This window comes from Pongo abelii, chromosome 1, assembly GCF_028885655.2.
Source record: "Pongo abelii isolate AG06213 chromosome 1, NHGRI_mPonAbe1-v2.0_pri, whole genome shotgun sequence".
NCBI lineage: Eukaryota > Metazoa > Chordata > Mammalia > Primates > Hominidae > Pongo > Pongo abelii.
The window spans coordinates 199,326,932-199,350,543 of NC_071985.2; the positions used below are offsets into that span (position 1 = coordinate 199,326,932).

Consider the following 23,612-nt stretch of genomic DNA (forward strand, 5'->3'; position numbering starts at 1 on the left):
CTGGGTGTGGTGGCACACACCTGTAGTCCCAGCTACTTGAAAGGCTGAGGCAGGAGAATCACCTGAACCCGAACCTGGGAGGCAGAGGTTGCAGTGAGCTGAGATTGCGCCACTGCACTCCAGCCTGGCAACAGAGCGAGACTCCATCTCAAAAAAAAAAAAAAAAAAAAAGAGCAGACATCACTTATCTGACCCTCTGAACTGGATTGGGTGACCCTGATATGTGCTCTCATAGCTCCCAGTGTGTGCCTTTGGTAACCTCATCACCTTTCACAGTGACTATGGATTGAATATCTGTGCTTAAAAATTCACAGGGCCAGGCACTGTGTCCGGCCACTGCTGTATCCCTAAGGATACGTTTTCAGTGACTGTGCGCTGAATGCATCGGGTGGGGGAAGGTGGGTTTGAAAGAACCCAGAGAAGAGCTGGGAAGAGCTGGGAGTTTTCAGTCCCATCCAGACTTTATGATGCTGGATCAGGAAAAGCACTGAGGGTCCCTGTTCCCATTATTCTTCAACTATAACTATTTCTGGAATTCCCTGAGAGGTGAGCAGAGTCAGGGGTGCAATGTGTTGGAAAAGCATTGGCCATCGGCTCCAGGCCTCCCCTTCAACTAAATTTTCTCCATAAGAATTTCTTGAGAAAAAAGTTTCTAAGGACTTCTGAGAATCTGATTCTCAAACATCCTGGGATGAGAGCTGGGGCAGTGGGCTCTATCTGTGTCAGAAGGCAGCTTGAGGCCGGGCGCGGTGGCTCACACCTGTAATCCCAGCACTTTGGGAGGCCAAGGCGGGCAGATCACAAGGTCAGGAGATCGAGACCCTCCTGGCTAACACGGTGAAACCCCGTCTCTACTAAAAATACAAAAAAATTAGCCGGGCGTGGTGGCATGCACCTGTAGTCCCAGTTGCTGGGGAGGCTGAGGCAGGAGAATGACATGACCTCAGGAGGCGGAGTTTGCAGTGAGCCAAGATCGCGCCACTGCACTCCAGCCTGGGCAACAGAGTGAGACTCCGTCTCAAAAAAAAAGAAAAAGGCAGCTTGATACAATTCAACAAGCATTTTTGATACCTACCATGTGCCAAGCATCATACTAGTGTTCTACATGCAACTTCTCTCTCTTTTAAATAAATCTTTATTTGTATTAAAATAATGCATATACATAGTTTAAAAGCCAAATAGTGCTAAAAAGACTCATAAACAAGGCAGTGATCCCTGCACCGTCTTCCCCCACAAATCAATCCCCCTAACTCTCTTGGCTGTTTATCTTAGTGTTTACCTCCAGATTTCTAGATAATTATATGAATTCCACTATCTCTGGTATCATCCATTTTAGATATTACCTCCTGCCTTTCTATTATGATAAATGAGGATTTTAGCTCTATTCACACCCTCTCTCCACCTTCATCCTCCCACCGTGGTTATAAGTTATCACCATTTTTTGTTCAATCTATATTTGAACTTTTTATTGTTTGACCAGGTAAATACTCTTCACTGCTGAGTTAATAACAATTGTTCCTTTTTTAATTTGAATTTATAGTTAAAGCTTCCCACCCCCAACAACTGCTATAAAACAACTCTTAATACAATTTTCCACAGAATCAACTCTGTCAGAATAATCTATCATTTTTTTCTTCAGCCCTTCCCCAGCCCACACTGATATGCCTCTCTTCTGGAGCTCACCAACTTCCTACTCACATCTGGACTGGTGGTGGTGGTTCTCAGAGGCTCTGTTTCATGGCTCCTGAGTGAAGGTATTCCTTTTGCATCACCCCAGGAATCTCCTTAGCCTCCCTCCACATTGAATACCTGATTCCTGGATTCCATGTCTTCTTTCTTTGTTTACCCACTTGTCTTAATGGAGTACACCTTCCCTTAGCTTCCTGACAGATGTGCAGGGAGGTAAATTTTTTGAGACTTTGCATATCTGAAAACATCTTATTCTACCTTCACAGGGCAGAGTTTGGATTTAGAATTCTTGGTTGAAAATTATTTCCACTCGAAGTTCTGTCGCCTTTGTTTCAGGATGTTCTAGGTGCCAGTGTTACTGTTGAGAACTCTGAGGCCATTTTGGTTCTTGAGCATTTTTATGTGAGTTGGTTTTTTGGGAAATTTTAGAATCTTGTCTTTATCCTTGCTCTTCTGAAATTTCATAGGGATATTCTTCGATGTACATCTTCTTTCATTTTGCTGAGCACTTGTTTGGGCCTTTCAATCTGGGGGGATTTTCTTTTATTTTTTTTAATTAGTATTTCCATCCCCTCAATTTTCACTCTGTTGCCTAGAATGTCCCTTAGCCGGATGTTGGGTCTCCTGGACCGGTCCTCTCATTTGCTTATCTTTTATCTCCTATAACCCACCCTTATGTCTTTATTCTCCTTTTATGAGATCTCTCTGATGTTAACTTCCAGCCCTTTCACTTAAAAAATTACATCAGCTATCAATGTTTTAATTTCCAAAAACGCTTTCTTGTTCTGATCTTTAAAAATTAGTATATGGCATATTGTCCTTATTTTTAAAATGTACTACCTTATCTCCCTTAGAATATTATGGTCTGTCTCTCCTTAGTTCCTTCTTACCTTTGCTTTGATTTATTTCCTTCTCGTTGGAGACTGTTCTAAAAAGTTTATTGGAAGCTCTTTGTAAAAGGACATTAATCATAGGGTAATTTTTACTGGTACCTCCAAATGCCTTGGGGAAATTCAGCTTCCCTAGAGGATCTTCCAAACCTCTGCTTCTTGGTTAAAGCCTAGCTGCTGGCGTTGGGGAGTGTATGTGTATTTCACTTGATCCCCATTTTTTATCTGGGGCCTCATCTCCACAGTCCTTATGCATGGTCTGTACCTTTCTCCTGAGAAATGCCTCCTGTCTCCTACAGAACTGGCCATGGCCTGTGGCTTTGTGGGGCCAGGTTGCTTTCACCTCTTCCTAGCTCCACCTTCCATGTAGTCTAGCACCTGGCACCTCCAATTCCAGGACCATCAGGGCTCTGCAGGAGAAATAACTAGCTTCTTGTTGGTATTTCCTTTGGCAGGCATTTCCATGTGATCTTCCGCTGTTCTGCTAAGGCATCTACCTTTCCTTCATCCCATTTCTGCCTTTGTATATGGGATGGGATTGCCAACTTCTCCGAGTTTTATTGAGGATAGAGTTCATACAGGTTTACTTGTTCTCCTTGTTATTTGGGGGTAAGTTTCAAGAGGAAAAGAAACATCTTTACTCCACCGTCTTAAAGCCACAAGTCTATGTTAAATAGACAAAGTTTATATTAAGTCTACATTATCTTTTAATCCTCAAAATTCAAAGTTTATATTAAGTCTACATTATCTTTTAATCCTCACAACTCTTAATATGGCCAATCATGGAAAAGAGGTTCAGAGAAGTTAAGTTCTGTGCCCTAAGTCATAGTTGGAAAGCAGCTAAGAAGCCAGGTCTGGCCAAAGGCAAACCCATAATTTTTCTTTTACTGTGTCCTGTTTCCCAACATGCTGAGATCAAGGGAGGGTGGCAAATTATAGTCTAGCCTGTATCAATACCTAGAAGTACAATAGGAGAAAGACCTTTGGGACAGACTGTTAACCAAGGCTATCAAGAAGAAACAAGAAATGCTCAAAGTAGGGTCCAGCATTGGGGAAGGGAGTTGAAGGGCTTCCAGGGAATCCTAGACTTAGGCCATGAAAAAAATAAGAAGGCATAAGTCTTGAGGGAACTTGGGAGAGAAATTGGTCTCCAGAGACCCAGAAAGAAAGACCAGTGAGGCCAATGGGGTTACACTGTGAGAGCAAAAGAAATGCTCCTGTGGGCGCTGGACTTAGGCCCATCCTGAGACACTGGTGACTTCCAGACCCCCAGCCTCTCATTGCTATCTTGATTAGGACTCCTAATGTTCCCCAGACTGTCTCTTGCTGACCTCAGCCAGGGTGGGGTTCAAATTCCAGGTGAATAACCGGGTTGGTAATAGAGCAGGTCAGAACTGAGAATGCTGGTCCAACCTGGATGTGCATAGAGTATCTTTACATTGTGCATAGTGCAAAGAGTATCCTTACATTAATTCCTGTTTACACATGCCACATGGGTTTCATTTCACAGACCAACTCTGATCAGTGACAGCTGCCTGGGGCACCACAGGGAGAATGACTCTGTGGCTTTGTCCAAGCTCGGGGGATAGAATGACAGAGCTGATTAGCGATGTCTGCCAAGGGGGTACAACAGAAGAGTTAAGAATGTGTGCTGTCCAGGAAGGGGAACATCACACTTCGGGGACTGTTGTGGGGTGGGGGGAGGGGGGAGGGATAGCATTGGGAGATATACCTAATGCTAGATGACGAGTTGGTGGGTGCAGCGCACCAGCATGGCACATGTATACATATGTAACTTACCTGCACGTTGCGCACATGTACCATAGAGCCTAAAGTATAATAATAATAATAATAATAATAATAATAAAAAAAAGCAAAAAAAAAAAAAAAAGAATGTGTGCTGTCACAGATCCAGGCTGTCTCCTCTTCCCAGACTCATGTCCTCCATCAATGTGATCAAGTTGCTCTCAATGTCCTTATTCGAGTCATTGGTAAGAATTGAACAAGATAGGTCTAGGGATGCCGCCATTAGGTGCAGTTTTGACATTGACCTTTATCTTGATACTGATGTACAATCATTGGATATAGTCTGCCACATTTAGCATTAATTTTGAAATTGTTTTCCAGGCTACATTTTCCAATCGTTTGTCCAAAAGAGACTTTTTATGGAAAACTTCCACTTGGGATAGGACAGAGTGCATTCCCTTTATGAAGTCCCTTCCTGAGATGCATACACTGGGATGTTGAGAGGTGAGTGGATCACAGGGGAAAAGAGATAAGCCCTCTCACTTATGATCCTTGAGGTCCAATATTTAGATAGCAGCACTCTGAGGACTCCAGCCTGTGGTCTCGTTTCATGCCTTGAGTAAACACTGAGTCTCGTGGGGAAAATGAGAGGTAAAGATTATGCAGAACACAACAAAAATAAACAGGCATGCTCCATTTCAAACAGCTCATACTTTTATCATAAAATACAAACTTTCTAAAATTAAGTGTCTTACTTCTATTTTACCAACAACAACAAAAACAAAAATCACTCATGTTAGCTAAATACAGATGCATAAGTGGTTGAGCAAACAAGTATGAATATGAGAGTCATGTGTGTGTGTGTGTGTGTGTGTGTGTGTGTGTGTGTAGCTTGTGCCATGTGTGAGGAGGGCTATTTGTGTGTCAGTGTTGGCCAATAGATGAATCTGGTCTGCTGTTTTGTCTGTGACCTGGTCAAAACCTTGCCTTTCCAAACTTCATAACAAGCTTTTGCAGAATCCAAAACTCAGAGCTCCTAGCCCTGATCCAAGGGCTAAGGGAGGAGAAGGGAGAAGAGGAGATCTAAAAGTTTATGCCATTCCCACTGGAGGAAAAATAGGGGCTGTGCATCAAAGGCCCTCCGGATGTCGAGCCGAACCTGGAAGAGAGGGAGGGTGGATGCCATGATGAGATTCCTAATGTTATTGGAGAGAATTAGAAAAAAATATATGTTAATTTTATGATTGTCAGAAACAGTCAAGACCATGACAGGCTTGGAGGGTAAAGGCTTTGGCATAAGAAAGGCTTTGGCCCTGGGAAGTAAAATATTAAAATAATACAATTAGAGGACAATCAAGTGCTTCTCCTTACGCTTACTTGGATCAGGAAGTCCCTGGGAGCCTGTAAAGATTGTTTCAGTGGAGCCTACACTCTCTCCCTGCCCAAGACCCATAGAACAGGGACCCTCTCTGGACCTAAGCATCTTACCTGTATTCCTGTGACCGCTCTACCTGCCTTAGAGGACCAGACGTGTCCCTCAGGAAAATCTACAACATCAGAGAACTTAGACGCAAGTCCAGCATAAGATCTTTGGGGCTGGACAATCCCAGAGTCCCTCCTCCCCTTACCAGCACCAAGCTAAATCAGGCCCTTCACTCCATCCCTGACTGAGAAGTAAGCATTGAGACATCACTGAGTGCCTAGGGCTTTGCTAGACCCTCAGGGAAGGAAGAGTTAACACGTGAGCCTCACCGTCTAAGAGCAGAAATGCACACGACTCTCCTTTTCTCCCTGGCACACTCCTATCCATACTTCAAAATAGAGTTCAAAAGCCATCTCCTCTGTGAAGACTCCTCTGACCTCTCCAGATGGAATCATTTACTCACACTTCTGGAATCCTACTGTAATTTCTTCACCCATCTGCTCAGATACTTTGAATGAATGGGAACAGAACTCAATACAAATTACAGTAGAGCAAATGGCTAGATTTAATCTAATCCTGGGATTCTCAATCACTTTTCAGCTGGGCAGATGCATATTATAGAAGAGATTCACGTTCATGGTACCCTCCTATGAACTGATGAAACAAAAATGGGGGGCAGAGGAGGGAAGAAGCAATGAAAATAGACCATGGCATTCATTTGTAGTGCCTCAGCAGCTAACTGTGTCTGTTGCTCACTGAGTGTCCATGGGCAAGTTAGGCTGGGTTGTCTCACTACCTTCTCACTAAAATAAGTCCCAAGAGAGCATAGACTTTACCTAGTTCATATCCAGCGCCCAGGACCTGACATAATGTGGGTGCCTCACAAGCAATCCATGCCAGTGGTAACCCAACCTCTGTTTCTCTCTTTCAGAAATCATATTGGAAGATCATTCAGAAATCGTAATGATGTTATTATAGGGATACCTTGCATTCCACTCTGACTTACAAAATAAAGGCTGTAACCCGTACTTCAGTATTTAACAATTATCAGTAATCAACAATGATCATGACACAGCTCATATCTGATTCCACACATGCAACTAGCTCCTCCAGGTTGAGAACTTCTGATCAGATCAACAGCCACCGGCATGATCTAGACAGTATGTATACTAGAGGGCCAGGAAGAGGAGCAATCTGTGTGGACGAGAGTTAACAAGGAATGCTTCCTGGAGGAGGAGGAGCTTGAGTTACGTTTTGAGTACGATGAACGTATGTCCTGGTTTGCCTGGGCCGGCCTCTATGTTGGTATTTCTGGTATAATTATTTTATAGTTTCATTTATTTGAAACAGAGTCTCAGTCTGTCACCCAGGCTGGAGTGCAGTGGCACGATCTTGACTCACCGCAATCTCTGCTTCCCAGGTCCAAGCGATTCTTGTGCCTCATTCTCCCCAGTAGTTGGGACTACATGTGTGCACCATCACACCTGACTAATTTTTTGTATTTTTAGTAGAGATGGGATTTCACTGTGTTGGCCAGGCTGGTCTCAAACTCCTGACCTCAGGTGATCTGCCTGCCTTGGCCTCCTAAAGTGCTGGGATTACAGGCATGAGCCACCGCGTCTGGCCTGGCATAATTATTATCTGTACTCCTTTTATCTCTCAAATTTATTATTGCTTGGAACATAAATTGTATGGTTATCCCACCCTGATGAATGTATGCAAATTCAGTTGGCAGAGGGGAGGGCTCTACTTCTCCTTCCCTGAGGACATGGAAGCCTCTCGCTCCTTCCTCTCCCCTTCACACAGTTTTGTCTCTTGATTCCACCTTTTCTGCTGACCCTCCTTGTCTTCCACACTGAACTCTCTGCTTAGGCCCATGCATCCTCCCTGGCCAGGTGCAGCCTCACCTTGATCTTGTTCCATCCAGCACCTCGCGTCACCACCCCAACACCAGCACTTTGTTCAGGAAACACTTTCTTCACTTGGCTTCCTGCACTCCACTTTCCCATTTTTTCCCCCACCTCACTAGATAGTCCTACTTATTAATAGAATCTTTGCTGCTTCTTCCACATCTCCGCAGCCTCTACATGCTGGAAGTCTCAAGGCTCAGCCCTTGGACCTCTTCTCTTCTCTATACTTGTGTATTTTGGGCCATCTCATCCCATCCCATCCCATGCCTTGAAAAATCATGTATATGCGAATGGCTCCCAAATGTATTACCAGCCCCAACCTCTCCCCTGAGTTCCAGACTCCTATATGCACCTACCTATCCATAGCTCCACCCATCTGTCTAATGACATTCTCAATTTTCACATGTCTAAGACTGACTCTTGGTAAACAGATTCTTGCTCTAGTCATCATGACTTGGTCATTTTTTTTTTTTTTTTGTCTGTTTGTGTGTTTTGTTTTGTTTTGTTTTGTTTTTGAGATGGAATCTTGCTCTGTCACCCAGGCTGGAGTACAATGGCATGATCTTGGCTCACTGCAACCTCCGCCTCCCTGGCTCAAGCAATTCTCCTGCCTCAGCCTCCCAAGTAGCTGGGATTACAGGTGCCCACCACCATGCTCAGCTAATTTCTGTATTTTTAGTAGAGATGGGGTTTTACCATCTTGGCCAGGCTTGTCTTGAACTCCTGACCTCAAGTGATCCACCCACCTCAGTCTCCCAAAGTGCTGGGATTACAGGCGTGAGCCACTGCGCCTGGCCCAGTGACCTTAGTATTTTGGCATTGCTGCTGCTCCAGTTGCACAAGTGAAAAACCAAGGAACTTGCTTGACTTTTCCCTTTCCCTCATTACACATTCAACCATCATCATGTCCCACCAATTCTACCAAGAAAATAACACATCACAGATCTTTTCACCTGCCTCCTTTCCCAGGGTCACTGTCTTCATCCATCCCACCAATACCTCTTGCTCAACTATAAAGCTCCTAGCCTACTCCCCTGCCTCAGCTCTTACCCTCATAGTCCATTCTTCAGACATTGGCCCATGTGATCTGTTTTATACAGAAAATCAGAACATGTCCTCATCAATTTCAAAGCCTACATGGTTTCCCACTGCTCCTGAAACAAGACTTCTAGCCACGCCTACCAGGCCCTGTCTAGTCTGGCCCTGGCTACCTCTTATTTTAGTTCCATGCACTCCCTCCCTCCCTGTTTGTGCTGCAGCCACAGGTTCCCACCTCGGAGCCCTTGCACTTTCTATTCTTTCTGCCCAGAGGCTCATCCCCGACATGTATGTGTGGTTCATTCTCTCATTTCATTTAGATCTTGGCTCAAGAGGCTGCCCTTGATTCTTCTCCCCACCCCAACCCATATCCTGAGGAGCTGGCCTTGCATGCTTGCTTATCTCCTTATTGTCCATTTCTCCTTCTGGAATGAAAGCTCCTTAAGAGAAGGAAAACCTTTTTCTCGTTCACTTCATTATCCCTGGTGCCTACAACAGTGCCAGGCACATACAAGGTGCTGGATCAATATTTTTTGAATGAAGAGATCATCCCCTCTGGGTACTCAGGCTTGCACCCCTTACATTATTTTTCTGACCTCATGGTCCTGGTCTCCGCAGCCTCTCAGAACGCCAATCCACCCCGCTCCTTCTCCTCACCCTCCTCTTTGCCTCCACTGTCTCTGGCTTTCCCCAGACTGTCTCTCACTTCTCAGGCTGCTCCTTCCTCAGGCTGCCTTCCCACTCCTCCAACCTCTGCAGACCTGTGGAGACTAGGTCTCAACCTTCTGGTCTCACAGCTCCCAGTCGGTGGTTCCCGAAAGCTGACTGAGGAGACATTGAGACCACCCTCCCTCCCAGACACAGCCAGGGCTATCTCCTGCAGCAAGTCTATCTTCCCAGAGCCCAGAGTCACAGCACAGAATGTGGGAAGTTGGCCAGCCTGCAGGGGGCTTGTCTGGGTTTCTATTCTCACCTCCAGGGGATGATAATCTCTCCCATAGGCCCCTAGAGCCACCTTCAGACCACACCCTATCCTACTTCTTCTTTCTCTTACTTCCAGCCCATCAATTCACTCTGATGTGCATAAATCTTCCCTGGATCCCCAGGCCTAGCAGTCCAAAACCTTTCATAATCCAGTCTCAACCTCCCTTTTCCAATCCTATTTTCCACCTTTTTCAGAGACAAATCTAATGCTTCAGCCAGACGCCTTTATTCCCCAGGCCTCCAGCTTGCCGCTTGCCTTCCCATCTGAGGGCCTTGTTCCTCCTGCCTGGAATGCCCTCCTCCCAGCCCTGCTCACTGGAACCTCCCCCGCTGCAGGGATTCTGCCTCTGTCCTCGGGCCACTTTGATGGTTTTCACTTTGCCAGGGCGCTAACATTGTTGTGCCCACATTTCATCTGCTCTCAGTTCTCTGAAGGGAAGAAGCATGTCTATTCATCTATAGGTCCCCTGCAGGCTAAATTCAAATTAACTACATGTGTTAACACAGCGTTTCCCAGGGTATGTTAGGTAGAACACACCATGATATACTCTACAAGAGAAAGGAAGAGAAAGGGAGGGAGAGAGGAAAAGAGGGAGGGAGGGATGAAAAAGGAAGGAAGGAAGGAAGGAAGGAAGGAAGGAAGGAAGGAAGGAAGGACGAAGGAAGGAAATATTTTTTTTAAAAGGATATGGATGCTGGGCTCAGTGGCTCACGGCTGTAATCACAGCACTTTGGGAGGCCAAGGCAGGCGGATGACCTGAGGTCAGGAGTTTGAGACCAGCCTGGCCAACATGGTGAAACCCTGTCTCTACTAAAAATACAAAAATTAGCTGGGTGTGGTGGTGGACGCCTGTAATCCCAGCTACTCGGGAGGCTGAGGTGAGATAATCACTTGAACCTGGGAGGCAGAGATTGCAGTGAGCCGAGATCATGCCATTGCACTCCAGCCTGGGCAACAAGGGTGAAACTCCATCTCAAAAAAATAATAATAAAATAAAAAATAAAAGGGTGTGGTTTTCATGTTTAAATAATACTATCGACCACCTTCTTGAACATTCTCCATGCACCCTAGGAAATTAAATGATCTGAGAATTCCAACAGTTAAGAAATCTGTTTATCTCTGTTTCCCACAGCTTTTCCCAAACAGATCTGACTACTGAAACCACTTTCTGCATTTATCGCTTTTAACAAGCTATTTGGAGAAAATACTGATTGAAAGAATGAGAGTTTGGTGACATGGGTCGGCACTGCAGGGAAGGTTCTGTGATGGGGAGGTGGAAGGATGGGAATCACTGTCAGGCTGGGAAGGTTGGCCTTAATCCTATAAAGTGAGTTTCTCAAACCCAGGCACCCATTCCCCAGGGTGTGCCCCGGAGACTGGGATTCCCAGGAATGACAGAGCACCACCTGCCCCTTGGAGCATCCATATTAGTGGAAGGTTTGGTGGGTGGGAATGAATGGCTATGTATTATTATATTAAAACAAACAAATTTATGACTCAACAGCATGCACAATTTGAGTAGAATTTTCAGCCAGAATGTTGAGTTTGTGCTGGCTGTTTACTGTTAAGCCTTCAGACTGTCCCAGGAAATAGGAGCTCCTTGCATCTGCAGTTTGGGGAACTTGGTGGAAAAGTGTGGGCAGCCCTGATAAGCAGTCGAAGGCTCTTCAGCAGGGCCTATCACAAAGTCAATGGGGATGTTCGGGAGATTAGCCTGGCAAGGAGCTCAGGGTGCAGACAGTGGGAGGTGAGAGCTGTAAGGAGATTAGCTGGCTATGTCCTGTTGTAACCAAGCACAAGGGTAAAGGCAAATGCATGGTTGCACCAACTGCCCCTGCCTATGGAGTAGGGTATCCATATGTTATGGACCGTGCAGTTGCATTTCTGCAACCAGACCTGAAATGTACCTACAAAAGGGGCCCACCAGGCCCCAGACCCTCTTCATCTCTGCACCAGGTCCCTCCAGGACCCACACAACCACCGGCCACAGGTACAGGGCCCATCCCCTGCCACAGCCATGGAACACACATACCAAGAAAGTGCTGGTAAGCCCACCCAACTTGCCCCCGTTCCCACCAGCTTTCTGGATACCCTTAGGCTCCCAGTGTGGGCTGACTCACCCATATGCTTGGGGAAAGAGGTACTGCGGTCTGTCTCCTGCCATTGGGGGAGGGTCTCGGGGGTTGGCAGACATCTTTGGAGGTGTCCTCTGAGGGTAGGGATAATTGGGCTGGACAAAAGGGATGTAGCTCAGTAGTGGGGTGTAGGAAGAGCGGAAGATCTGCTGTCCCATCTGCTGTGGGTTGTATGGCGTCACCTGCAGGTCACAGAGAAGAGAGGGGTGAGGTCACCATTCCCCAGCCCAACTCTAACCCCAGCCACCCGCCCCCAGTCTCAGCCCCTGTGCCCCTCAGTCACTGTTGGGTACAAAGAAGGCAACATGTTGGAATGGAGAAAGCCTAGGGCTCAACTTACGTAGTGAGCCTGGCAAGTTACCTAATTTATCTGAGCCTCAGTTTCCCCATCTGCAAAATGGGAAAACACTATCTATGTTGTTAGTGGGGATAGAGTCAGGTGATACAAGTAAAGAGACAGGCATATAGTAAATAGCAAATCAGTATTATTTCCATTCTCTTCCCTGTTTGCCTAGCTTTTCCCTCTGTCAATAACCATCTCAAAAGCCCCTTGTTTATTTTTAAGTCTTTCATTATCCCCTAAAAGCTGTTGTGATTTACACAGCTCTGGCTTCTATCTCTCTTGAGATCCTTTCAACAGATTCCAAGTCTGAGACAGCCCTACCCAGTGGAAAGTCCTGCGATGGCAGCAATGTCCTACATCTGTGCCGTGTGACGTGGAAGCCACCGGCCACACACGACAATTGAGCATTTGAAATGTGGCTCATGGGCATGAGGAACTGAGTTTTGATTATACTTAATTTTAGCTAATTTAAATTTAAATAGCCACACATAGCTGGTGGCTGCCATAGTAGACAGTGTGAGTCTAGGAGGAAGGGCAAAAAAAGGCAATGGGGTTGAGCACAAACTCTAGGGAAATACAGGAATTTAGTGGTGCTTCCGAGACTGCCCGTGATGAATTCCGACCAAGAACTGGGGCTCCCACCATCTTGCTGCGACAAGGCAGAGACCTCATCCATCTTGTTGACCACTATCTCCCCAGCCCTAAGACAGTGCCTGGGACACAGTCACTGCTTAACAAACACGTGTTAAATGAATGAATGCAAGAAAGGGAGAGAGAAGAAAGCAAAGAGGGGCAGAAGGAAGGAAGGAGGAAAGAAAAGACCACTAAGGCATCTGCTTGAATACCTAAATGATGGGGGGCTCGTTACCTTATGAGCACTACATTCCACTACTGACAGCTCCAAATATCAGAAAGCCTTTTCTCATACAGAGCTGATGTCTAACCCCTTGTGTACTGAGGGGAGTATCAGTCAGAATTTGAAGAAACCTCTGGATTTCCACTTTAATAGCAAGTTTGGGGTCCAAGTGCTCAGGAATCGGGCACTCTGACAGCCCTCTCTCACCCCATACACCCTTATCTAAAAAAAATCCACAAGGGAGGCTGGGTGCAGTGGCTCACGCCTATAATCGAGCACTTTGGGAGGACGAGGCGAGCGGATCACAAGGTCTGGAGTTTGAGACCAGCCTGGCCAATATGGTGATACCCCGTCTCTACCAAAAATACAACAATTAGTCAAGCATGGTGGTGCGTGCCTGTAGTCCGAGCTACTCGGGAGGCTGAGGCAGGAGAATTGCTTGAACCTAGGAGGCAGAGGTTGCAGTGAGCCAAGATTGTGCCACTGCACTCCAGCCTGGGCAACAGAGCGAGACTCCGTCTAAAAAAAAAAAAAAAATCCACAAAGGCTAGCACTCATTGACCGCTTAAAATGTCCCCAGCCCTTCACATGGATGCTGTCATTAAAACTCCAGAAATCCCTGTGAGGTAGGGCCATTATTATTTCCAGTTTGGAAGCAGGAAATCTGAGGTTCAGAGAAGTGAAGCAACTTTCTCAGTGTTTCCAGTGTCTGAGTTGTGGTCAGAACCCCAGCAGGGTAAGCCTGGAGCCCATACCTTGTTTCTCACTAGCCTCTCTATGCTGTGTCCTCTTTGGAAACCTGAGTCCTCCCTCCCAGTCCTCCCCAATGTTCTCCAGTGGAGATGTGGGGCCTGGTGATGCTGGGCGCAGGCACCAAATCCCAAGGTGATGAGCTAAAGGTCAGAACATACCAAGAGCACCTTGCAGGTCAGATGGGAGTCATGACCCTGTGGGTCAGCATGGCAGAAATTACCCCTGTCCTCATTCCTCATGGGGGAGGAAATGCCTGGACTTGGGAGGGGATCGAAGTGGAGGAGGCAGGTCCTAGAGCTCATGCAGTGTTATAAAAAACGTGCCCCTGATTCCATGTATCTGATGAAACTATAAAGTAGAGCTTTGTAGCCTGCTCTGGAGCCATCTCCAAATATAATCCTCACTGACAAAAGCAATGGAACAGTGCGCCCAGAATGCTGCATTTATATAAAAATGTTTGTATAAATAGATATCGCCGGAAAAATATGTAAAAAACCATTAAACAGTGATTGCCTCCAAGTTTTAAAAATTTTTACCATGTTTTTATATTACTTTTTTCAAATACATACACATGCATGCATGCATACACATACACGTAATTATATAAAAATATTCTCTCTGGAGCCAGGTGGACGATATTCCTGTTCAAGGGGTGGAGGCAATGGGGCTGAGGTTCCCTGACCCAGATCATCTCTCATCCCAGCTTCATCTCAGGATGCAAGTGTTCCTGCTGCTGAGAAATCAGTGCTGGCCCAGGTAACAAAGCTGCCTACACCTGCGGGCTCTTCCCTACCCTCCCGAACATTCTGACACATTTCAGGCCAGAGGTGCAGTTTGCACGGAGGGTGGGGCTCCCTGGGGAGACAGGAGAGGCAGAGGCTGTATGAGTTGGAGTGTGGGGGTGTCCACATTTGTGTGGAGGAGCAAGGCCAACCTGGGGCTATGGCAGGCTGGGTGTTGGTGCCCTCTGCTCCTCCATTCTAAGCTCCTTTCCTCACACCCCCATCCCTGCCCCAAGACTCAATATCCCTCAATGTGCTTCTGTATCTATTTGTGTGCCTGTGCCTGCACACAGGCTCCTGCAGCTTGGTGGCATGTCTACAACTACACCTGTGTTTCTATCTGCGCGTGTGTGTGTGTGTGTGTGTGTGTGTGTGTTTGCATTTCTCTTTCTGCTGCTTTATTTTCGGGCGGTATTTTTGTGCATCTACGTACAAGATGTAGTAAAGCATGGTCATTGGAGCGCCAGCCTGCCAAAGGTCAAACTCTCAATTATTGTCCCACAGATATTTATCCCGACCTACCCATGAAAGTAGTGTTGCCAGATTTAGCAAATAAAAACACAGGACACCAAGTTACATTCAAATTTCAGATAAATAATACACATTTTTAGCCTAAGTATATCCTCTGCAATATTTGGGACATACTTACACTACACATTTTTTCCTTGTTTATCTGAAATTCAAATTTAACTGGGTGCCCTGGATTTTAACTGGCAACCCTACATGGGAAGACTATGACTCCTCAGTCCCACTGATGCTGAAAAAGCCATGTCGTTTGCATTGGCCAGTGGAAGGTGGGTGGAAGTTCCCACAGACAGGTCTGAGTTGAGGATTTCAGAGGCATCACGTGTTTCTGCTTGCCCTGTTGGGCTCTTGCCATCCACCGTGGAAACAGCAAGAGGTACTGAATCTTCAGCAGAGGCCCAGGAGAGGCACGTGGAACCCACCTAAACCTGATCCACAGCCCAGCTCAGCCAGCCCATAGACCCAAGCAAGAAATTAATATTCATTGTTGAAAGTCCCCGAGATGTGGAGGTTATGTATTGCCACAGCAACACCTAATTTGTATGTTCCCAAGTAACTTTGCTACTTTGGGCAAGTTACTTACTTAATCTCTCTGTGCTTGGGTTTCCTCATCTATAACCCACCTCACAGGGTAATTTTGAAGGCTAAATTAGTTAGTGCAGACACAGTCCTTACGGACAGGCCCAGCACACAGGAAGGGCTCCATTAAGTGCCCAGTGTTGTCACATAGGGACATCGGTTTGTGTTTTCCACACGCATGCCGGTATGTGAGTCTGTACTCCAGAGCCAATGGTGGGCCAGCTGTGTGGTCACCAGCTGGAAAAGGAGGAGGGAGCAGATGCACCCTCTGACCCAAAGGCCTTCACGGACCCAGGACAGAGGAGGAGAGATCGTCTACTCACCTGTTGGGAGTAACATCCCAGCTGGGGGTGCAAAGCCTGCTGATAGGGCATCCTCGCTGCCTGCTGTGGGTACAGGCCCTGGGGAGAAACAGAGGCTCAGTATGGCCAGGCAAGGGGTTTCCTGCCAGAAGGCAGCAGCTACTCAGCTCAGTCCCCAGACAGGGCTGAGTTTGTCCCATCACATTGCTGGCCAGACCCATGGGCTGTCTAAGGCCCGCTGGAATCAGGCCAGGAGAAGCAGGACTCACACCACACAGGAAGCCCCTCTTAGGCAGCCTTCACAGCCTTTCCGGTGAGTGTGGAAGACAGGAGCTTCAGGAGCCTGACTGCCTCCTGGGTCCCAGATCTGTCTCTTAGTGGCTGTGTGACCTTGGGCAAATCACTTCACATCTCTGAGCCTCTTTTTCCCTCTCTAAAAAATTACATGTGCTCAGGCCTGCAAAGCCTATGAAGGTAGCCACATTATCTTTGTTGCTGTCCACACAACTTTTCTAAATGCCTTCCCCTAATCCCATACCTGCCCCCTGAAAACGCAAGGTGTCTACGCACATCTCTATGTGTGTGTGTTGGTTTGCATCCATGTTTAAGTACACCTGCATGTGTGCTTGCATTTGTGTCTATGCAGCTATGTATTTCTGTGTACAAATATACAACTGTGAACCCAGGCATGTTAGTGTTGCTGTGTATCTACATGCCCATCCATATACATATACCTGTGTCTGTAGCTTACGGAGAGGGGCAGTGTGAGGATGAATGTGTTAATATATCTAAGAGCTTAGAATAGTGCCCAGCACATAGTAAGGACTCAATGTTCAGTGTGTTTGTCATCCCTCATTGCCTCCTCCCTTAAACAGCTTTCTGGCAATTCAGCCAGATGGGAAATTGACATTTTACTCACAATTCTGCCTTGGGGTGCTCATGTGTCCACACACAGACATAAGACACACACACACACATACCACAGAACTGCTGCTGTAGCAGTGGTCAGTTCTAGTCTCAGACTCTGCCTCCACCTGCCAATCCAGAGTTTTCCCTTAAGATGAGGCTCAAAACCCAAAGTACCCCAGTCCAGGACATTTTCTCAGAAGATCTGCTGCCCGAGAGGCTGCCTTCATTCTCGGCTCAGCTTGTGCCAACGACCAAAGTGTTGATGATAGCTGACCCTACACCCTTGAGGGTTCCCTCATGGCCTGTGGACTTTCTGATATGGAGTCTGCGAGTAGGTCTCCCTGCTCTCCTCCTGCTCCATCTTCCAGGTCCCCAAGAGTGTACCTCCTCTCAGAGCCCCTCCTTGCTCTCTGCTCCCATGCAGGGGACACTCCTGACATTCCTGTGCTCAGGCCCCTCCCACTTTTGCCCACTCCTTCACCTGAAACCACTCACCTGCTCCCCTTTACTCCAAGCCCTACAACCTGGGGCAGCCTCTCTCCTGCTATGACCACTGCCCAGTCCCTGCAACCCCAGCCTCTGCCTGAACCTGGACAGAGCAGTCAGACTGATGGGGTTGCCTTACCTGTTCTCAGCCCTCCATGAGCTCCGAGGCCACTAGGCAGGTTGCTAAGTGTCCCTCCTCTGTTTCGCCCCCTCCTCTGATCCCTGTTAGCACTCATCTCTGCTTTCTACAGGGAGTTGTGCGCCTGCCTGTTTCTGTTTCTATGTGTGTGCATCAAACATGCATATATATCGTTTGTGTGCAATTGTGTGTGTGCGCGGTATCATACACAAAGATCTCTGCTGGGAGCGTTCTGTGTCACCATTTTTGAGACTCATTGTGCCCTCTCAGAGGGTGGCCAGAGCTATGCCTCCAGACTGCAGAGCCTAAGTTGCAGCAGCTGAGCTTCCCCATGGGACTCTTTCATCTTCCCTCTGCCTCTTTTTCATCATCTTCTCCCTCAGGTACAGCGCTGAGCAGTCTCCAGAATGCCCAGCCTGGGCCACGCCATCCACCCCTCACAGGAGCCCATCCAGTAGGGACAGCAGAGGGCTTAAGCTGGTGGCCCTGGTCCTCCTGGGAGCACCAGGGAGGAAGGTGCCCCTTGCTTTGTACAGCCAACTTCCCCAGCCTCCATCATCCCACACCTGCTTGTGCCAGGCTGCCCTAGGCTCTGTGGATGGCAAACAGCTGCCCACCGCTGCTGAGTCCCAGGGCGGATTCTCAGGAGATGGTGCCACACTTATGAGTTAGAAAACACTGCATGACTTCGACAACATTTCCAGTTGTTAGAATTGCAAGTTTATAACATCACAGGCAAGGGTAAATAAACATTCACTGTTCTTTGCTTAAGCCATGGCCCCTTCCCATGCACCCTCCCTCCTTAATTGGGAGCAGAGTTCCTTTATGCCAAGTAGCCCAGGAGCCTCTGAAGCTCCTCGGTGTTGGGGACTTTGCCTTCTACATCTCTGAGTCCTCCCACACAGAGCTCTGAGTAAATTGGATTTGGGACCTTATCTTTATTCCCAATGCTAAGCAGGGAAAAGACCAGGCTAGACTGTTCCCTATTTCTCCTTTCTGTCCCCTCAAGGTCTGTGGAGCTCTCTGACCCCATTTCCTTGGAAGATTGAGGCTGAATAATAATAAAAACCAACATCTGTGTCACAGCTTAAATTTTACAGAGTCTTTACCCTTCCATGGACTCAATTAATCCTTGCAACCATATCAGTAGCTGCTGCTGCTGCTACAATTGTTATGAACCCATTTCACAAATGAGGAACCGTGGCTCTGAGCAGCTAACCAGCCTAAGGCCTAACTTGGAAGCAGCAGAACCTTTAAAGTCAAGTCTACTGATTTCAAAACCTGCCTGCTATCATCTCAGCTCCTTGATCAGCTATCTTGAAGATGGACAGCATTGTGAGATCACAGAAGCTGGGAGAAGGTAAATTATGCTGTCCTTCCTTGTCACCTGGGAGGACCAATGCCTTCCACAGCCAACTTCAGCTGGGCCCATTCAGTGCTTAAACTGTCTCACAGAACCCAGCAGGCCTTACCAGCCAGGGTCCTTCTGCTGCTTCTGCTCAGAAGCCCAGGAACCTCATAGTCAGCCCTACGATGCTAAAGACAGAGGACCTCCATGCTCAGAAAATGATATGTCCAAATCTCACCCACTCCAAAAAGTCAGAAGAAATTAACATAGCAAAGAGATGCTATCCCCACTTAATAAAGCAAACCATTGCAAATTAGTTTACATGGTGAGCTCTGTGAGGGCATTTTAGAGTGAATCAGCTTGTACTAAACGAATTATGCAGTTGTTTCCCCTTTAGAGGTGGAGATGCATAGAGCTGGTCTCTGGTTTATTCCTGAACTTGCATTAGACTCCAAGCTTTTCTTAATCATCCTTTTTTTTTTTTTTAGAGACAAGGTTTCGCTATATTGTTCAGGCTAGCCTTGAACTCCTGAGCTCAAGCAATTCTCCTATCTCAGCCTCTGGTGTAGGCTGGGACTCCAGGCACATGCCACCACACCTGACTTTAGTCATCTTTGAATCCCTCCACCTAGAACAATGCTCAGCCTCTAGTAGGTGTAGGGAGAAACGGTTTTCAAAATTACTTAAATTAATGAGTAAATAAATACATAGAAATGAGTAAATCGTGAGTAAGTGAGTAAATGAATAGTGAATAAGCACACAAAAATGAAAGGGTAGAATCATATTGGTAAAGGAGTCAGCGAATCAATGAACAGGACATTTCAAGACCTGTGTGTAAGGACAATAGACTACTAATATGAACAGGTCCACGACAATAGACTACTAATATGAAACTGGTCCACTTCAGCTTCCTTCTTAGGTCACCTTTCATCACAACCTCTCACCTCCACAGTGGGGTGTGAGCTTTCCCTCCCTGGGGAGGGGACGGGTACTTGTTCTCTTTAGCAAACACACACACACAAACAAAAAGCTTGAAAACAAAACAGAGAGCGACTTTGCTAAGTTCCTTTAAGATTAAGAAGCTAAGCCTGGTGGACCAGCTTGAAGAGTCTTTATATGGAGAAGAGCCAATCCCCTTTCCCCATAGGACATAAGGTTTGTGCTGTGTTGAAAGGGAAAGAATGACATAGGGTTCCTAGGGATGGAGAGGGGGGAAGGGATGTAGCAACAGGACAAGCCGAGTTGGAAGTATTTCCTTCTCTGCTTTCTCACTTCAGGCTGTGCTGGGCCAGGCTGGGGCAGCAAATTGCCAAGGTCGTGGATGCACAAATTTGAGTTCCTGCCCTTCCCCATACAATGACATACAATTCTGGAGAGAAGCCAGTGAGAGGAACAGAAGACAGAAATCTTAGGCATGGAGAATCTTTCCTGAAAAAATTGAGTTCTACCTAAAGGGACTATTTAAGTTATTGGATTGGGCTAAGGCTTAAACCAGAGCGGACATTTATTTAATTTTTCCCTCCTTCTACCCAGTGGGCGGCAGCTTTTAAGGGATATTAAGTTAAATCGACAAAATAAAGAAACTACATTTTCCCTGCATAAATAAGTTCTGTGAGTAGAATTTCCAGCCCTGCTACAGGTGCTTCACTGTCCCTTTGTGTCTGGCCATTGATTTTCTCCTTTAGCTATGAGCCCAAGAATGTGTGCCAAGCCACCTTGGTCAGTACAAAGCTAAGACTGCTTGGTGTAGTTTAAGTAAGGTGGCCATATACACTCATCCCATGGTATCCTCAGAGGATTGGTTCCAAGGCCACCCTCCCTCCCCTGCCCTGTGGATACCAAAATCTGAGGATGCTCAAGTCCCTGATATAAAATGACATACAAAGATGCTCAAGTCTCTGATATAAAATGGCATTTGAGGGCCGGGTGCGGTGGCTCACCCCTGTACTCCCAGCTCTTTGGGAGGTGGAAGCGGGTGGATCACATGACACGGGGAGTTCGAGACCAGCCTGGCCAACATGGTGAAACCCAGTCTCTACTAAAAATACAAAAATTAGGCAGGTGTGGTGGCACACATACCAGTAATCCCAGCTACTTAGGAGGCTGAGGTAGGAGAATTGCTTGAACCTGGGAGGCAGAGGTTGCAGTGAGCCAAGATCGTGCCACTGCACTCCAGTCTGGGCGATAGAGTGAGACTCTGTCTCAAATAAAATAAAATGGCATATGAGGATGCTCTAGTCCCTGATATACAATGACATATAAAGATATTCAAGTCCCTGATATAAAATGGCATATGAGGATGCTCAAGTCCCTAATATAAAATGGCATAGTATTTGCATGTAGCTTATGCACATGCTCCTGTATCCTTTAATCTCTAGATTACTAACAATGCCTAATAATGTACTATGTAAATAGTTATTGTACTGTATTATCTTTTACTTGCATTATTTTTTGTTGTTGTATTGTTTTTTGTTGTTGTTGTTTTCTTCTTCAAGTATTTTCCATCCAAGATTGGTTGAATCTGTGGATTCAGCCCATGGATACAGAGGGCTGACTGTAATTTGTTGTCCAAACCAGGACACTTGAGAGTGAAAAGGGATGCCATTCATATTATTCTGGAACAGAAGACCTAAATTGGGACTGTCCCAAATAATCTAGGATATATGTCATCCAACTTCAAACGAAGTCACAGGAAAGAGGTGGGAAACAAGGACTGTGACATCATCTTCTCCTGGGAGCCCAAGCACTTAACCAGCCACAACTAGCAAAGAGACTCTGAAATAAAGAGCATAGTGTGAACTGGAATTCAGACAATGGAAAGTTAGGACCAAATATACACGTGTATGTATATTTGGTCTAAAGTCTAAAGACTCTTTGTGAAGTAGACCCCCTGCCAGCCACTCTTTCTCTGTGGCCGAAACCCCCGTGGATGTCCACAGGAGAGCCAGGCCAGCTCACTGACCTGATACTGCAAGAAGGTAGAGTGATTCGTGAACACTGGTGGAGGTGGGTAGTTCAGGTTGAGCCAGAGTGGCTGGTTCAGGGTTGCTGAGGTCATGGCTGTAGCAAAGTGTGGAGTGAAAACATTCCCTGTGTACTTCGGGTTGTTCTTGTCAGCAATCGTCACAGGTGCGTTAACTGCAAGTCACAGGAGAGGTAAAGCAGGTCAGTGATGGAGGCAGGGAGAGGCCAGGACACCTTCAGCATCGCAACTTCCCTAGGGATTCACAGTCTCACAGGTCAGGTCCTTTAAGCTCCAAGAGCGTTCTTCAAAGTTCTATTACATTTCCAACTATAGGTAAACATCATTAGTTCACACCTTACCAATTTGAAAGGGATGAAAATCCCAGAAGGTCTGGCTTGGAGCTTTTCTTTCCATCGTTCACTAGTAAAGAAGGCAGTTTAGCAAGGGAATACAATAAGCCAGATTGCTAGGGCTATATTTCACCTACTTACAAAATGAAATTCTTTCAACTGCTTTGGAAAAATCCAACTTTATGTGAACCACTGCTATGCCATTGGAATCATCCTTATCACATGATTAAAGCAGCCCTTCCCTAAGGACATATATTTGGCAACACTAAGAAACTTTCGCAGGTTGTTGTATCTATATGGGAATTTTAAAAAATATATTTTAAAACATTAAATAATTCAGCATGCAGTGACTCAAAATTTGTCTAAACAAATGAAGTTAGGTTGAGTTGTTTCAAGATAAGAATGCTGGATTCTTCCTTTCTACAAGATGTTGTGGGGGCTTATAAAATCAGAAATGGGTCCTCAGTTTCCCGCTTATTGGCATCCTTTTGGGAAAAGAGGTTTGACTAGAACACTTGTAGGAAGAGAAAGCAGGAACATAATCTCAATATAGAAATAATCTAAAGCAAGGATTTTTTGTTTTGGCTTGGGCAATTTGAGAGGATATAATACATCCTGGGTCAGGGCTATATTCAGAAGTGACCATTAATAATGCTGACGTGACCCTTGAAAGCCAACTACATTTCTCTAGCAACTGTATTCCCAACAAGGGATATGGGGAGAAAGTCATTGCCCATATTTTATGAGTTTAAAAACTGACACCTCTAGAAAGGCGGTAAATTGCCTACAGATAAGACAGCCACTTGGTGACAGAGCCACCCTGAAGCCTGTGAGGGTCACTGCAACCCCCTCCCCTCCAATCCCTCCCTTGGTAGGTCAGCTCACATTTCAACTCTGGCCCATCCACTTCCAATTTGTTTCGAAGTCTCGGCTGCCCGCTTGGGTTCTTGGTGGCCCCAAGGAACTCATAGAGCAAGTTCTTCTCGGCTGGACAGGTAGGTTTCTTGGGCGGCAGGGTCAGTGATGCAGTGCCCACTGGGTCACAGCAACCCTCCTCACCACAGGCGTCCTTCTGGCTCTGGGGCCACTGGCTGAGAAAGAGGCTCTCTTGACCCTTTTTTGGCTCCTTGGTGCCAGGGCTCCATTCTGTAGCAGGAAAGAAACTGAGTCAATGCCTCTGGAGGGCCAAGTGCTGGATGCTGCAAGCACCTTTTTGTGGACTACATGATGAATCCTCTGTAGCACACGCCTGAGGCTTGGACCACTTTGGGGGACTCTCTTTCAGCCAAATACAATCCCAATCTCTCCCTGAAACCCTCCCTGGCCCCTGCCCCCCGATCTCATGCATCCATCAATCCATCCATCTGTTCATTCATCCACCCATCTGTCCATCATCTTTGCCTTTCTTTCTTCTATCCATCCATCCATCTGTCCATCCATTTGTCTGACTATCCATCTT

The 23,612-nt window shown here is 46.4% G+C and overlaps 1 protein-coding gene across 2 annotated transcripts in view; it reads right to left on the reverse strand.

Annotated features, from left to right (window-relative positions):
* Nucleotides 1-5,021: 5,021 nt before the first annotated feature.
* Nucleotides 5,022-23,612, reverse strand: part of C1H1orf94 (chromosome 1 C1orf94 homolog) — a 42,540-nt gene continuing 23,949 nt past the window's right edge. Inside the window, exons 3-7 of one of the 2 annotated variants that reach the window (XM_024231041.2) lie at nt 23,039-23,299; nt 21,801-21,976; nt 15,978-16,055; nt 11,802-11,998; nt 5,022-5,484 (exon numbers count right to left, since the gene is read on the reverse strand). In XM_024231041.2, coding sequence (XP_024086809.1) covers nt 5,409-5,484; nt 11,802-11,998; nt 15,978-16,055; nt 21,801-21,976; nt 23,039-23,299 — 788 coding nt within the window. In that variant the 3' untranslated portion in view covers nt 5,022-5,408. The remainder of the gene's footprint in view (nt 5,485-11,801; nt 11,999-15,977; nt 16,056-21,800; nt 21,977-23,038; nt 23,300-23,612) is intronic. The other variant, XM_054538063.1, reaches the window with a different exon arrangement.